At 33.2% G+C, this 14,321-nt stretch overlaps 1 protein-coding gene across 1 annotated transcript; it reads right to left on the bottom strand.

Moving 5' to 3' along the window:
- Positions 1-921: 921 nt before the first annotated feature.
- Positions 922-13,262, bottom strand: LOC129941604 (angiotensin-converting enzyme-like). Its single transcript, XM_056050276.1, has 5 exons — positions 13,138-13,262; positions 12,585-13,074; positions 1,428-2,346; positions 1,235-1,363; positions 922-1,176 (listed from the first exon to the last, which is right to left on the bottom strand). Exons 1-5 carry the CDS (start codon positions 13,231-13,233, stop codon positions 981-983), a joined length of 1,830 nt encoding a protein of 609 aa, XP_055906251.1. The 5' UTR covers positions 13,234-13,262; the 3' UTR covers positions 922-980.
- Positions 13,263-14,321: the final 1,059 nt, after the last annotated feature.

Raw genomic sequence — 14,321 nt, 5'->3', positions numbered from 1 at the left:
AGAATTTCAAAACAAACACGATACATAAGAATATTTGTTTGTATATAAAGGAGAGCAACAGGGACAGCAAACGACGCCATATTTCTTGCCGTTCTTTTGACATTTCTCTTCAGTAAAGTTTTCTTTTTAATTATGGAAAGATATACGAGCCAAGTCGGAATTATTAAAATTTACTACCGAAATTCGGAGTCAGTGTCGGAGTCAGAAACCCAAAATTTGTCTCTCACATGTCGCTCTCAAGCGTTGGGCATCTCTATGCGGTCGTTTTTTAAACATATCTTTTCCTACATGCTTACAAAATTAAATTAACGCAAGAAGTGAAGCCGATTGACCACCAGAAGTGTCGTTTATTCGTGAATTGGCTGAGCAACAACTTGAAAATGATTTGGATTTTAATCGAAAAATCATCTTCAGCGATGAGACTCATTTCTAGCTTAATGACTTAGTCAATAAACGAAATATGCAATATTGGTCAGGCAGAAATCCACACGTACTCCATGAGTCATCATTGCATCCCGAAAAAATTACGTTTTTGTGGGCTTTTTGGGACGGCGGCGTCATTGGGCCGTACTTCTTCTGTGATGATCAAGAGCGGCACGTTAGACTATTTCCTGTGAGGCTACCTCAAGTCTATCGTCTATGCCAACAAGTCAGCGACGATTTATGAACTTCGTGTTAATATCGTACGTGAAATTGCAGCAGTATTAGCTAGTTTAGGCTTGAAAACTGTCGAAAATGGATTTCAGAGTCTGGCCTTCAAAAAGCGTTCCCGTTTTGGTCATGTAAAAGAAATCGATTTCAATTCATAATAGCATCAAACAAACTTTCACAGGAATAAAGATTTTCACTGATATCCAAAACCGTTTTCGTTTTATTAAAAAAAAAAAATTGTAGCGCTCTTATTAAAAAACACGATATTACTATATTACACAATATAATGTTAAACCCTAAGTTTATTCTCAACATTGACGTTGTTGCAATTAAGGCTTAGGTAAATCTTCTTTGGAATCCTTCCAGCCTGGTTTCACATTTGCTTCTTTGTTCTTTTCAAGTAGCAATTTTTTTACAGGACCAAAATACTCTAAGATTCCTTCAGCTCTTGTTGTTGGATTTTCAGGAAACATTGTTGCCATTACTTCTTTTAAAGGTTTAGAATTACCAAGACGCATCATACTCCTGTTAAATATAATTTTCTTAGCTTATAAATATTAACTATTTGTTGTTTTTAGTTTACTTTAAAGCATCACCAGCAGCCTTCGATCCAGAAATATCACAACGATGCAATGGTTGCTTGGGAAACTGTCCACTAAGCTCACATAATTTCTTATGGATTTGATAACTCAGGATTTCAGAGTCGAATTTTCTAAAAAAATATAACATTCACCTCAAATACTTACAAAAGTTAAAAAAATGTTTTTTTTTCCTACCTAGATTCCAAATTTTGATGAATATCATAGTAAAATTCAGGAGGTAGATCAAGATACTCATCTGATTCTTCTATAGGTGTTGGTCGCTTAACACCAACATACTTCTCCATTGACTCCCAATATTTCTTGTTGAGTTCTTTATGATCGACATTTTCATTTTCCGATGTCAAAAGATGTTCCATCATTTTAATGTGAACAAATTCGATTGGAATTCTTAGCAGACTTTCGATACTTTTTCTCAAAAGTCTATTTATTTCCACTGATGACGATAATGCATCTTCGTCTTGAATAATTCCAATGGCCTTTAAATTATGAATTGTAAACGCTGATAAACTGGCTGCCTTTCCAATGGCATTCTCTAGATTGTATGCAGAAAAGAAATAAGTCGGTAGACCAGTCATTTCTTTGGCATAATAGAGTTTTCCCATATCCGAATATGAATCAATTAATTGGCTAAAACTCATTTCTTCACAAAACTTAAGATAGACCTTGGCGGTTTTGTAATAAATATCATTTCTACATGTGAACTGATAGAGAAGATATTCTTTCTTCTTCTTTATATCAGCTTCCCAGACCTCATTTGGAAATGGCGTGAATCCTAATTTCTGATAAAAGGAATCAGCCCATTTCATTGTTTTGAATTTTTCATAGGGAAAGTATTTAGCTTGGGGAAGATCATTGTATGGAAACATTTCTTCTAAAATAGTATTCCCGTCTGACCAAGCCTGAATCATAACTTGTTCGAACAAATGAGCAGGTATCAATCCGTCTGGTTCGGTAATCGAATCACCGTACTTCTTTCGTATGCCATTTCGAATGAAAGCGTGTAGTTCCCTATAGAGGGGCTCAATTTCCTTCATTAAATTTTCAAATTGTGTGAGATTGTAGTGGCGCATCCAAAAGTCCAAAGGTGACACATCTTAAAAAGAAAAAAAAAATTACTACAGTAGAAGCAATATTAATATTTACATAGATTCTTCCATAGAAAAAGTCGTCTTTTTGAAATAATCTTGTTTGCCCAAATTCCAACAATAATATTGAGTGAAGAACTTTATCTTTAAGATTGGTTTTAAGTTTTAAAAAAATATTCCTAGATTTATTTGAATGTAAAAGGACTAAAATTAAATAAGGTGCAAGGTCGCACGAAAGTGCAACTGTACCCAAGGACTCTGTTTAAATTTACTTTCTAAATAAGTTTGCCTTCAAAAATGTTAATAGCATTTAATTAAAAATCTTGATTTAACATTATTTTTTTTTCGTAAATCATTAGAGCAGTTATTTTTACTTAATTTTTATATAAAACGATTTTTCAATCTTAGTTTAAAAATATGTTTAGTCAATTATTTATGCAAACATTTCCGAGGTATCGAATTTTAATAAAAAAAAATTAATATTTATTTTTAAAATCCAAAACAAAACAATGACATATTTGATCCTCACATTTTGAAGAGTGATTTATACCCCTATGACAAAGAGGCTACCCTTCTAGAGCAATACAAAAATATTCTAAACTTCCCAGAGGAAGTTATTGCAATATCAATATTAAATAGAAGATTTTTAGACAGATGTCTGTGGGTGCGTGTGTACGCAAGTTCTGGAAGCTTCAAGTACTCAGAAACCCACATCGAAGGCGAATGCAAGCTGGGAAATGAGCGGGTTGAGGATTTGACCCTGATCAAGTGTGTCCTTTGTAGAAACCAAGGGCACCCGGCTAGCTATAGAGGTTGCCCTAAGGTCCAAGAAATGAAGCAAATGGTGTCAGGGAATGGGAACACGAGACAGGCCCAACCAACGGTTGCTATAAAGGACACCGTGCCTAAGGCACCAGAGGTGCAGTCTGACATTGTAGCCTTGTTGTTGAGCATTAAAGGTCAACTAACAGGGCTGCAAATTCAGATAAAGGAGCAAAGCAAAAGGGTAGATCATCTCTACTCTTTATTGCCTGGCCTGGTGCATTTAGACCATAATGTGCGCGCTACCCGAGACGTTCCTAAAAGTCCTAACTGTGAATGTAAATTCACTGATTAGGATTGAACGAAGAGACAATATGTTCCAATTGTTGAAAGACTACAGTCCCAAACCACAACCACAAATTGACTCATAAAAATTACAATATCGTAAGAAGAGACCGGCCCGACTCCACTCAAGGGGGCCGTGTCGCTCTCTTCATACAAAAAGGCATTAATTATAAAGTCATATACAACAATGAATTGCGAAAGCTCTAGACGCTAGAAGTTTTTGTTGAATGCATCTCTCTCACTCAAGGGAAACGGATTTGTATATGATTGCGGCTTATGCGGCTGGAGCTCCGAAGGTTACTTACTTTGCTTCAGAACTCGAGATTCTTTTTAGGGAACTAAAACTGAGCTTGGAAGAAAACTATTTCATCTTGGCCGGTGATTTGAAGTTTGGGGAAATCAAAAAAGTAATTCCAGACGTAACCATCTTTTTAATTTGATGAATCTTTACAGCGTTTAATATTGCGTCGACCTGCTAGCTACTGAAAAGCCAAGTTCCTTTCTGGATCTTTTGCTCTACGACACCAGACTGACAGTTACAAACAAAGTGGGTAATCACCCGCGAAACTGCTTACAGACAGACGAGTACGACAGTGATCACTGGGCACTGGCTGCTGTAATGCAGATTCCAAACGAACGCGTGGAGTTGGAGCAATACGTTGCAACGCACTCTTACAATTACAGTAAGATGTAAGAGATCTTCGTTCAAGTGACATAGCCCCACCAAACAACAGAAACCTTTAAAATACAGAAATTGACCAACATTTACAATAGATGGACGAAACAATAAAACGAACGATGGCTCAGACCATTCCAAAGTACAAAGAACGGGACCAAATGGACGCTTACAGAAACGCGGCTATTGACGCACTACGTATAAGCAAAAGAGTGGCTTACTGAAAAGACTCAAAAACTTGGACAGACGACTTACAGACCCACACGACTTGGAGGTTAGGACGCTGAAGTCGTCAATAAAAAATGTCAATCTGTTGATTGAGGAGAACTACAGGTAATCAATTAACAAGTACTGGGACCGCAAGATCCGGTCAGTTAATTAGAGTGACCCTAGTATGTTCCCCAAAATCAACAAGATATTCAGGAAAAAAAACGATAATGACCTTCCGTGTCTTAAACTCCAAAGAACTGAAGAGAACAGAGACGTACTCAGGACAGCGCAAATTGATCCAGAAGAAGTCATCTTTGATGATGACTTTCACATAATTGAAGATCCGAAGGAAAAAGTGGAGGCGGTGCTAGCTGCTTTCCAGCAAGTGTACAAGGTGAATGTTAGCATTCGCCCCAACCACGACCTGGACAACAGAGCCCTACTTAATCACTTTTACCTTCGAAATGATATGACACAATGGCGATCTGAGAACCGCGGTTTCATGCGGTTTAATGACGGCTTCACCGAGCAAACGGGACCAAGTCCCTTGTTAGTGACGAAGGTTGAGCTTCAGCTCATCTTCAATTCAATAAAAAACAAAAAGTCAGCAGGGGTCGATGGTATATCCAACGTTGTACTAAGACATTTACCGATGAAAGCAATTGACATTTACACGACACTCTTCAACAATGCACTGAATAATGCATATTATCCAGTGCATTGGAAGACCGCTGTGGTTCATCCTCTCCCGAAAAAGGGAAAGGACAACTCCAACCCGTCAAATCTTCGGTCGATAAGTCTCCTTCCGAGCATTAGCAAAGTTTTCGAAAATATCATTAATAGGGCTCTGACTAAGTGGACAACATAATTCCGGATAAACAGTTCGGGTTCAAGGCGGGTCATGACACAATTCATGCTGCCTCTAAGCTCGTTTCTGATATCCAATAGAATAAATCAAAACAACAATGCACAGGTGCCGTTCTGGTTTATTTGAAAAAGGCCTTTGCAACCATATGGTTAGAAGCCACTGTTGTATATGCTTAACGGTAGAAAGTTTGTTGTCAAAAGTGGCAATGTAACTTCTACCACAACATTCTCAATAAGAAATGATCTTCAACAGGGAGCGGTGAATTCGACGATTCTCTTCAGCATTTACAACAGCGATCTGATAGGTAGTCTTTCAAAGGCAATTGCGTACGCCGACGAACTTATTGCGTGCAGAACGGCCCGAAAGGTTGAGGTTGTTAGAATTCTCTTGCAGCGTGATTTCGACAAGATTCAGCGATATTGCGACGACTGGAAACTGAAAATAAATGTCCGGAAGTCGGAGACAATTCTGTTCCGGACTCCGTTGGCTAGGGCCATGAGGGATACGTGCAAGAATTGGCGCAAGATGGTCATCGTTGATCTTCACGGGCAGCCATTAGCGAGCAAAAGTGTAGTGAAGTACCTCGGTATCTGGTTAGATCAGTATTTATATTTCGACAGACATATAAATGCTGCTCTGACCAGGGCCAGAGATGAAACTGCTGTTTTTTAGCAGTCGGCTTGACCCCAGAGTGAAGGTTATTTGCTACATGGCCCTTATACAGCCGATGATCGTTTATATTTGTCCTGTGTGGTTCAACGTTGCATTCCTCTTTTTAGATAGATGCGGTCTGATACAGGATAGATTGACAGTTCCGCTGATATACCACGTCAGACGACGAACCGTGGATAGGCGACTCCTGTACAATCGGGACGTCATTTCACAACTCAAAGCAGAGCTCCTTCGGTTCAGTATTGCTGTGTCCGAACGGGTCCGAACTGATAGGGTGAAGCAGGATAACCAGTTTTGGTGGCTTTAATCGGCACTTGATATTGAGTAGTCGGGATGTGGTTTCAAGCCTTGGCCGGCTTACATACTTATTTTATAGTTTTAGGGTTTAGTTTTAAGTAGAATAGGCATGGTCGCACAAAAAGATATTAGATTTTTTCAAAATTTTCTAATAAATACAAAAATAAATAAAATTTAAATTGAAGTGAAACAGATCTTAGGGCCGAAAAGCGTTAGTATTAAGTGTTATAGTTTAACTTAGAGTGTCCGTATGGGACCATTTAGATAGTTGTAAGTTATGGATAATAAGGCTAATTCAATGAATATTTATCTAGCTTTTAGACAGGTTTAAGAATGAATATTATTAATAAAAATGAATTTAAAAAAAAAACGTTCTGGAAGCTATTTTCGTGGTCCACATCTTAAGAATCAGTACCAATATCGACTTCAAATAAATTTTGTCATACATATAATAATGCAGAACGATGCAGGAAGGGCTTTTAAACAAACTCAGTGAGTGGTCTTTTTAATGTTGAAAACAATATTTCTTATAAGGCGAAATTAGTTTGAAGTCAAAATCTCATATTTTTGAAACGATATTTAAGCCGAAAATCAATTTTTACCAATTTTTAATAATGTGTTTTTTTGTATTTAATTTAATAAAAACTATTGTTCTCATACAAAAATATTGAAATGGGTCCGATTTGTCGAATTGAATATCTTGACATTTTTCGTGGTTTCAAGAAAGAAAATATCAATTGAACTTGGCTACCACAAAATTTATTACAATCTATCTTAGCTTAACACTTCTGTCTTAATACTCTGCATGAGTCATAACATTTTAATTTGATTGGAATCTTAGATTGATTTGAAAAGATCATATTCAGAGCAAAAGAAGGCATGCGAAATTATATTAGTATGACGTTTTCTGAAAGTATATAAATTAATTAAGTTAAATATAAACTGGTTTATAAGTTTATTCATAACGTTATAAACAGAAAAAGCTTCATTGCTTATAAAATTGCATAAGAAAGTTGATTCCTAATAAACTTTTTTTCTAACAATTGTTATTTAGAAATGTTAATTGAATAACGTGCTAAAATTAGCACTAATTTTAGATTTCTACGGTTTATGCAGAAAGGTTATAGCTGTCATTTAGAGAAAAAGTACAAAAATGAAGCATTGTATTTACGTATAAGATAACGCATGACCAACATCGAAAAAAATGGCTTCGAAAACCGAACTTGACTTGAAAAACCTATTCGTAATATTGAAAATTTTGGCATTTCTCGATGTTTTAAGGTCCCTAGAGTCGAAATAATAGCTCAAAAACTAGAAGAGATATCGATTTTAAATAAATTTTGTTATACAGATAATAAGATGCAGAAAAGACTCTCAATAAAATTGTATGGGTCTTTTTTTAACATAACAGAAAAAAGTTGAAAATTTTTTGAGGCATGAATTAAATTGTAAATAATATACTGTAGCGTGATATTAAAGAAGTATATTTTTTGGAAAGAATCCATTTAACAGTTTTCTTATAAATCAAAAAAACTGAAAAAAATTTGTCACCTAAAAAATTTTACGACTAAAATATGATTTCATCTCCAAAACAATTTTGTGCAACGAAAAATGATGTTTTCGACATCTGATAAAATTTTGAGAAAAATCGAATGAATAGTTTTTTTACAAAAAATAAAAACCTAAAAAAATTAATAAAAGTTGGTAAAAAATGATTATCGACTCAAATATCTTTTCAAAACTTTAAGATATTGGCTTTACTTTACTTTTATCTTTCAATAAATATTGTTGTCAACATTCAGTAAAATTTTGAAAAAAATCGAATTGATATTTTTTGTACAAAAAATTAAAAACCTAAAAAAAATTAACAAAAGTTGGTAAAAATTGATTTTCGACTTAAATATCTTTTCAGAAATTGGAGACATTGGCTTTAATCTACTTTTATCTGGTAAAAATTATTGTTGTCAACATTCAGTAAAATTTTGAAAAAAATCGAATTGATATTTTTTGTACAAAAAATTAAAAACCTAAAAAAAATAAACAAAAGTTGGTAAAAATTGATTTTCGACTCAAATATCTGTTCAAAAATTTGAAATTTAGGCTTCAAACTTATTTTTTCTTATAAGAAATATTGTTTTTGACATTTGGTTAAATTTAAAAAAAATTGGAATTGGCAGTTTTTTTACAAAAAATAAATCTCTAAAAAAAAACAATACTAAAACTTCACTTTCGACTCAAATAGCTTTTCAAAAATTAAAAATATTGGCTTCAAACTTATTTTATTTCACAGAAAATATTGTTTTCGATATTCAGTAATTTTTATATAAAAATCCAACAGTCCGTTGTTTTCATAAAAAATAAAATCTACAAAAAATAGTACGCAAATTTTTTAAAAATTTATACGAGTGCATATAGACAAACTTTTAAGCAAGACAAATCGACAGACGGGATGGGAAGTTATCAAAGTATGTCGCATCCCAGCCTCTTTTTTTATAAAAATCCAAGAGTCAGTTTTTTTCATAAGAAAATAAAATCATCAAAAAATAGTACGTACATTTTTGGTAAAAATTGATGTTCGGTTCTCAATATCTCGTCAATAATAGAAGATATTGACTTAAAATTAATTTCATTCATCCAATTTCCATTTGTTCATATAAGAAATAAAAACTTTTTAATATGCAATTTATACTTTTCATATTATTTTTTGATGAACTAATACAAGATTAAAATTAGTTATATGTATATGTCAATTAATTGATTTAAGGGGTTATAAAGACCATAGTTTGATCTGCTAAGATTAGTATTCAATGGTTTCTGGAGTCTTATACTTGAACGTCTAAAAACAAAGTTTAAACTGATTTCTTAAAGAAGGAAGATTTATGAGAGAAAGTCTTTACGAATTAGGCGGTAATGTTTGAATATCATGAAACCACGGAAGTGATCGTAGACAAAAACGCAAATATCTTTTTTGAATGGCTTCGAGTCTTGTGACGTGTATAGCGTAGTAAGGTGACCATACTGCACAAGCACTGGTCTCGCAAATGAAACAAGAAGTAATTTTAAAATATATTGATCAAGGAAACCACGGCGAAATCTCTTAATAAAACCCAAAACTCTATTTGCTTTCTTAACTATGAAGATTATATGCTCTTTGAATGTTAGTTTAGGATCTAAGACAACACCCAAATCAGAAAATACATTTACTCTACTTAAAGGACAAGAATCAAACACGTAACTAAAAACGATTGGAACTTTTTTGCGTGTAAAATATAGGGTTTTACATCTTCGGCATTTAAAATAAGACGATTATTATTGCACCATTGCCTGAATAATATTAAGCTTTCTTGCAAGAGAAGTCAGATTGTTTTACAAATTTTAATGTCATCAGCATATAATAGGACAGAAACATTTTGTATGATCGAAACCAAGTCATTTATAAATAAAACAAATAGAATAGGACCAAGGTGACTATCCTGGGGGACACCAGAATTCACAATAAATGAACTCGAACACTCATTACTAAATTTAACACTGTAACGTCTATCTTGCAATTATGAGGAGACCCAGTTCATGTAACAGTCGTTAAAAAAGGGCTTTCTGAAATCAGTAAAGATACAATCTACTTGTTCACGATTTTCAAAAAAATCTAAACAAAAGGACGTAAAGTGAAACAGATTAGTAACAGGTGAATGCTTTTTAACAAAACCATGCTGGTTATCAGATAATTGAATACAGATACTTAAAGACGTGTTGAAAGAACACATAGCGGGTGTGCTAAATACTCAGCACATTTCTTTAAAATAGATGATGGTACACCGTCGGGACCAGGACTAAAAAAATCGTCAAGTTGTAGAATACTATTAAGGGCAGAAACTTCACTCATTAAAAAATGTATAAAATTTAAGAGGGGGAAATTTATAACAGTGGAAGATGTGTTAGTAAAACTAATAGTATTATAATCTACAAAAGCATCTTTAAAGTAGTTTGCAAACATGTTCGCAATTATTCTCGGCTCATTACAATTTGATGTCGAATTAGTCAATAAGTTAGGGTACCCACATGTTTTCTTCTTACCATTAACAAATTTCCAAAGTCCGAAGTCATGTTAAAATTAAGTGTTATGTCTAGTGCAAGATAATGGCGATATTTGTCTACATAGAGCATATATTTTCGGAGAAAAATACCAGATCGATTGTTTTTCCAAAACGGTTCTTCACACCGTTGAGTTGACTTAAACCACATGAAGACCTACCATCTGTTAATAAAAACTCGTTTGAAGATGACGCATTTATTGGAACGTCGAAGTTATCATCGTCAATTTGCATCCATTTGAGATTGGGTAAATTAAAATCACCAACAACCAGTACTTCGTCTTCGGGCTCCAAAAGGATATAAATACTTTCCATACAGCTGTTTACTTTTTCATAAACCTCGTCCTTGGAGCTTGGAGGTATATATGCTGATACAATAAATAAATGTCATGTTCCCATTTTAATTTTAAAGCATAGTATTTCGATGTCTATTGATCGAAAGTCGTCAATCAGGTAAACAGTGAGCGTATTGTTAATAGCGACAAGAATCCCACCACCAACGGCGTTTGAATCGTTTGAGTTATTACGATCACGTCTAAATTCTTGATAAGAGGAGTCAAAAAGCTCCGATCCTGAGATATAGTTGTTAAGCCATGTTTCCGTCAATATTAAGATATCGTGAGGAAGATTATTAATGTTTTTGTAAACCTTGTTGGCCTTTGTCCAAAGTCTATTTACGTTTGGGTAGTAGATTAATACCTTTTTTAGCTGGTTTGACGGTGGCTTAGCGTTGTCCGATTCTGACGAAAAGGGTTTTTCGAATTATTTAAAACATGGAAAATTGAGTCAAATTTACGTATTTTAAAGGACGAATAGTTAGTATGGTTACGATGTAAAATTTTCTTATCATTTAACGTAAATGAGGAACCCAGTGCATTTGTTGACGGTGCAAGTTTAGATGGAAACAATATTTTTTGCCCTTCAACAGCCTTTAGTCCGGATACAATTGGAGATGTTAGTGAAGTATTTTCGTTGGTGATCTTTGACAAAAATATGTTTTTCGACAAAGTAGAAGTGAAAGAATCCACATTCAGTTGGATGAATATTATTAGGGATTAACAACATTATAGGTGCTGATATCAGTGGTAATGTTAAAGAAGAAATGTATAACGAAGCAGGTACATTGTTGTTAGAGATTTGTAACTGGGTTGGATATTGCAAAGTCTTTAAATTCGTCTTAAAATCTCTTTAACAAAAATAGATTTTGAAATACATGCAAAATATTGTTAGTAACATTTTTTTACAACACACGAAAACCTACGAACTTTTAAGCAAAACAAATGGAATGAAGTTGTCAGTGTGAAACGCATCCCGCATCGCATTTTTTTCGATGATTTTATCCCCAAAATAATTGTATGCAACGAAGAACATAGTTTTTGACATCTCGTAAATCGAAAAATCGAATTGATACTTTTTTTCAAAAAATTAAAACCAAAACAAAATTTACTAAAAGTTGATAAACAATTTTTTTGAATTTGCCTATAATGAAATAGTTTTATTTCAAAATCTTTTTTTTTGTTAACCATGTTTTTAGTAAAAATATAATGGTTAGCAATTAAAGTAGCATTAATAAAAGTATTTTCTATGAAATAAAATAAGTTTGAAGCCAATATTTTTAATTTTTCAAAAGATATTTGAGTCGAAGTAATTAAAAAAATGTCAATTCGATTTTTCTCAAAATTTTATTAAATGTTAAAAACAATATTTCTTTTAAGATAAAATAATTTTGAAGCCATAATCTCATAGTTTTGAAACGACATTGAGCCGAAAATCAATTTCTACCAACTTTTAATAATGTTTTTTTAACATCCCAACAAAGTTATTGTAATCGGTCTGATTTTTAAAAATGAAAATGTTTACATTTATCGACGTTGTCTTTAGTATCTTTTTAAAAATTTAAGATATTGGCTTCCAACTAATTTAATTTTATAAAAAATATTGTTCTCATACAAAAGTATAAAAATAATGTAATGGGTCCGATTAGTCGAATTAAACATCTTGATATTTTTTGCGGTTTCAAGAATTTTGGGAAAGATCGAAATGAAAGTTTTTTGATTAAAATGGTTTTCGACTAAAGTATTTCTAAAACAAAGAAAGATATTAAATTCAAACTTTTTTATCTTATACATAATATTGTTAGATAAACCAACAGACGGGCACTGATGGGAAGTAATCAGTATATGGGTCGCATCCCAGCCCCTGTCATGGCAGTCCTACACATTAACCATTACGTCACGGGTTCTAAAATTTTCTTAAGTAAAAGAAAAAATGTTCGGACTCAATTTCAAAAAAAAAAAAAAACTCAATATAGCCACAAAAACCAACCTGATGTATTAGCCGCGTTTTTTAATCCATCCAGTACAAAGTTCAGATTTTCCGCTGCCCATTTTCCGCTTGTAAATCTAACTTCTTTCCAATAAAATTCAATTTCCTTTAAATTAATAGACTCTCCAATTACTAGTTCAACAACTGCTTTGGGAACATCCAAATCGTCCGTGAAAAAATATGATCCTCCCGTATTGGAATTTCTAAGATCGATTATTCTTTCTACCATTTCAGCATAATAATCCACTCCCATAATCTTGTCATCAGCAAATTTTATAATTTCTTCAAATTCATATTTTAGTTGCTTGTCTTCGAAATTTTTGAAATCAAATTTTTTAGCTCCATTTGCAATATCCACAAGCAGTGAAGCTTCACCCAAAATATAATCATCTGTTGGATCTTCGTAGAACTCTTTTAATAAGTCACTTGATTCCTTTGCAAATTCTTTGGCTTCACTTTCGTTTGACTTTAATTCAGTTGCATTCGAAAGCTATAGACACATTTTCTTAAACATTACAATTATAAATACGAAAGAATTATTAAAAATTATTACCGCTATCAAACCAACTGAACCAATAAAGACTACTTTGAATAAAAATTGTAACGAGTCCAACATCGTGATCTCGATGTGCTGTGCACTTGGCCTCATGCGAACTTGTACTGACTTGACTTTAAGAAGAAAACTTTATTTTTGTTAATATTGAAAAGTGCTTGAGTTTTTTATTTATTTATGAATCAATTAATAGTTAAATCGTATAAAATAACAACCTTCAAGAACATGTTGTGTAAAACAAGATACTAAAAGGGGTTTCCCAACCAATATGCATCTCTAATTTCCACAAGCATTCTTTTCAGTCTATATCTGTGCAATAGAAGTTTGTAGATATTTTATGCTGACATTAATGAAAAAATTCATATAGAAATGTTTTTAGCCTGTGTTGCCATTTCAATATTCATAAGCCAGATTTTATTGTAACTATTGGCTGTGAGTTCTGACCGTCCATTATCTGGAAATTCAGTCTAAACACAGAAACTATTTCTTTCAATTATGTATGCAAACTAAAATTTAAAGGACCATATTTTCTATACAATTCAATTGGAAATGTCAAAGTGACAGTTTCGGATCTGACATTCAATTTCGATTTAAGTCTTACCTTTTAACATAACTTGGTTCTTAGGTTATTGGCCATTTAGTGCTCTCTTGTTAAATCATGTTTGTATTTTAACAGCTGCTTTCTTATTGACGGCGTAATACTAACAAATTGGATTTGGATTGGATTTTATTTCGTGTAATTGGTATGCATTCTGAGAGACTAGCTTAACATCTGACAAATTTGAAAATACTGCAGAAAAATGTCGTATTATTTGCTTAAAATTTCCAGAAAGCAGTTCGAGTTAGAGAAATCAGGACAAAAATGAACCTGTTCTGTTAAAATATATAATTGACTCCCGGAAAACCCACACGTTAGTGACACTATCGAGAAAGTAATCAATTTGATCATTTTTGAAATACGAAAAAAGCAACTATATGGCAACACTGTTTTAAGACGAGTTTATTCCTTCAAATGTTTGTATAAAGACCGCCAAGTCAAGTGTAACCATTCTGAATGAAGTTCAATGTTCATCTATGCACCTACCCCAAGAGATCAATTTATTGAACTTGGCTAGCACAATATTTATTACAACCTATCTTAGCTCAACACTTGTGTCTTAATTCTCTCCATGAGTCATATCATT

This window comes from Eupeodes corollae, chromosome 1 (assembly GCF_945859685.1).
Source record: "Eupeodes corollae chromosome 1, idEupCoro1.1, whole genome shotgun sequence".
NCBI lineage: Eukaryota > Metazoa > Arthropoda > Insecta > Diptera > Syrphidae > Eupeodes > Eupeodes corollae.
Note: the sequence above shows the minus strand (reverse complement) of the source record. Positions and strands in the feature narration are given on the sequence as shown.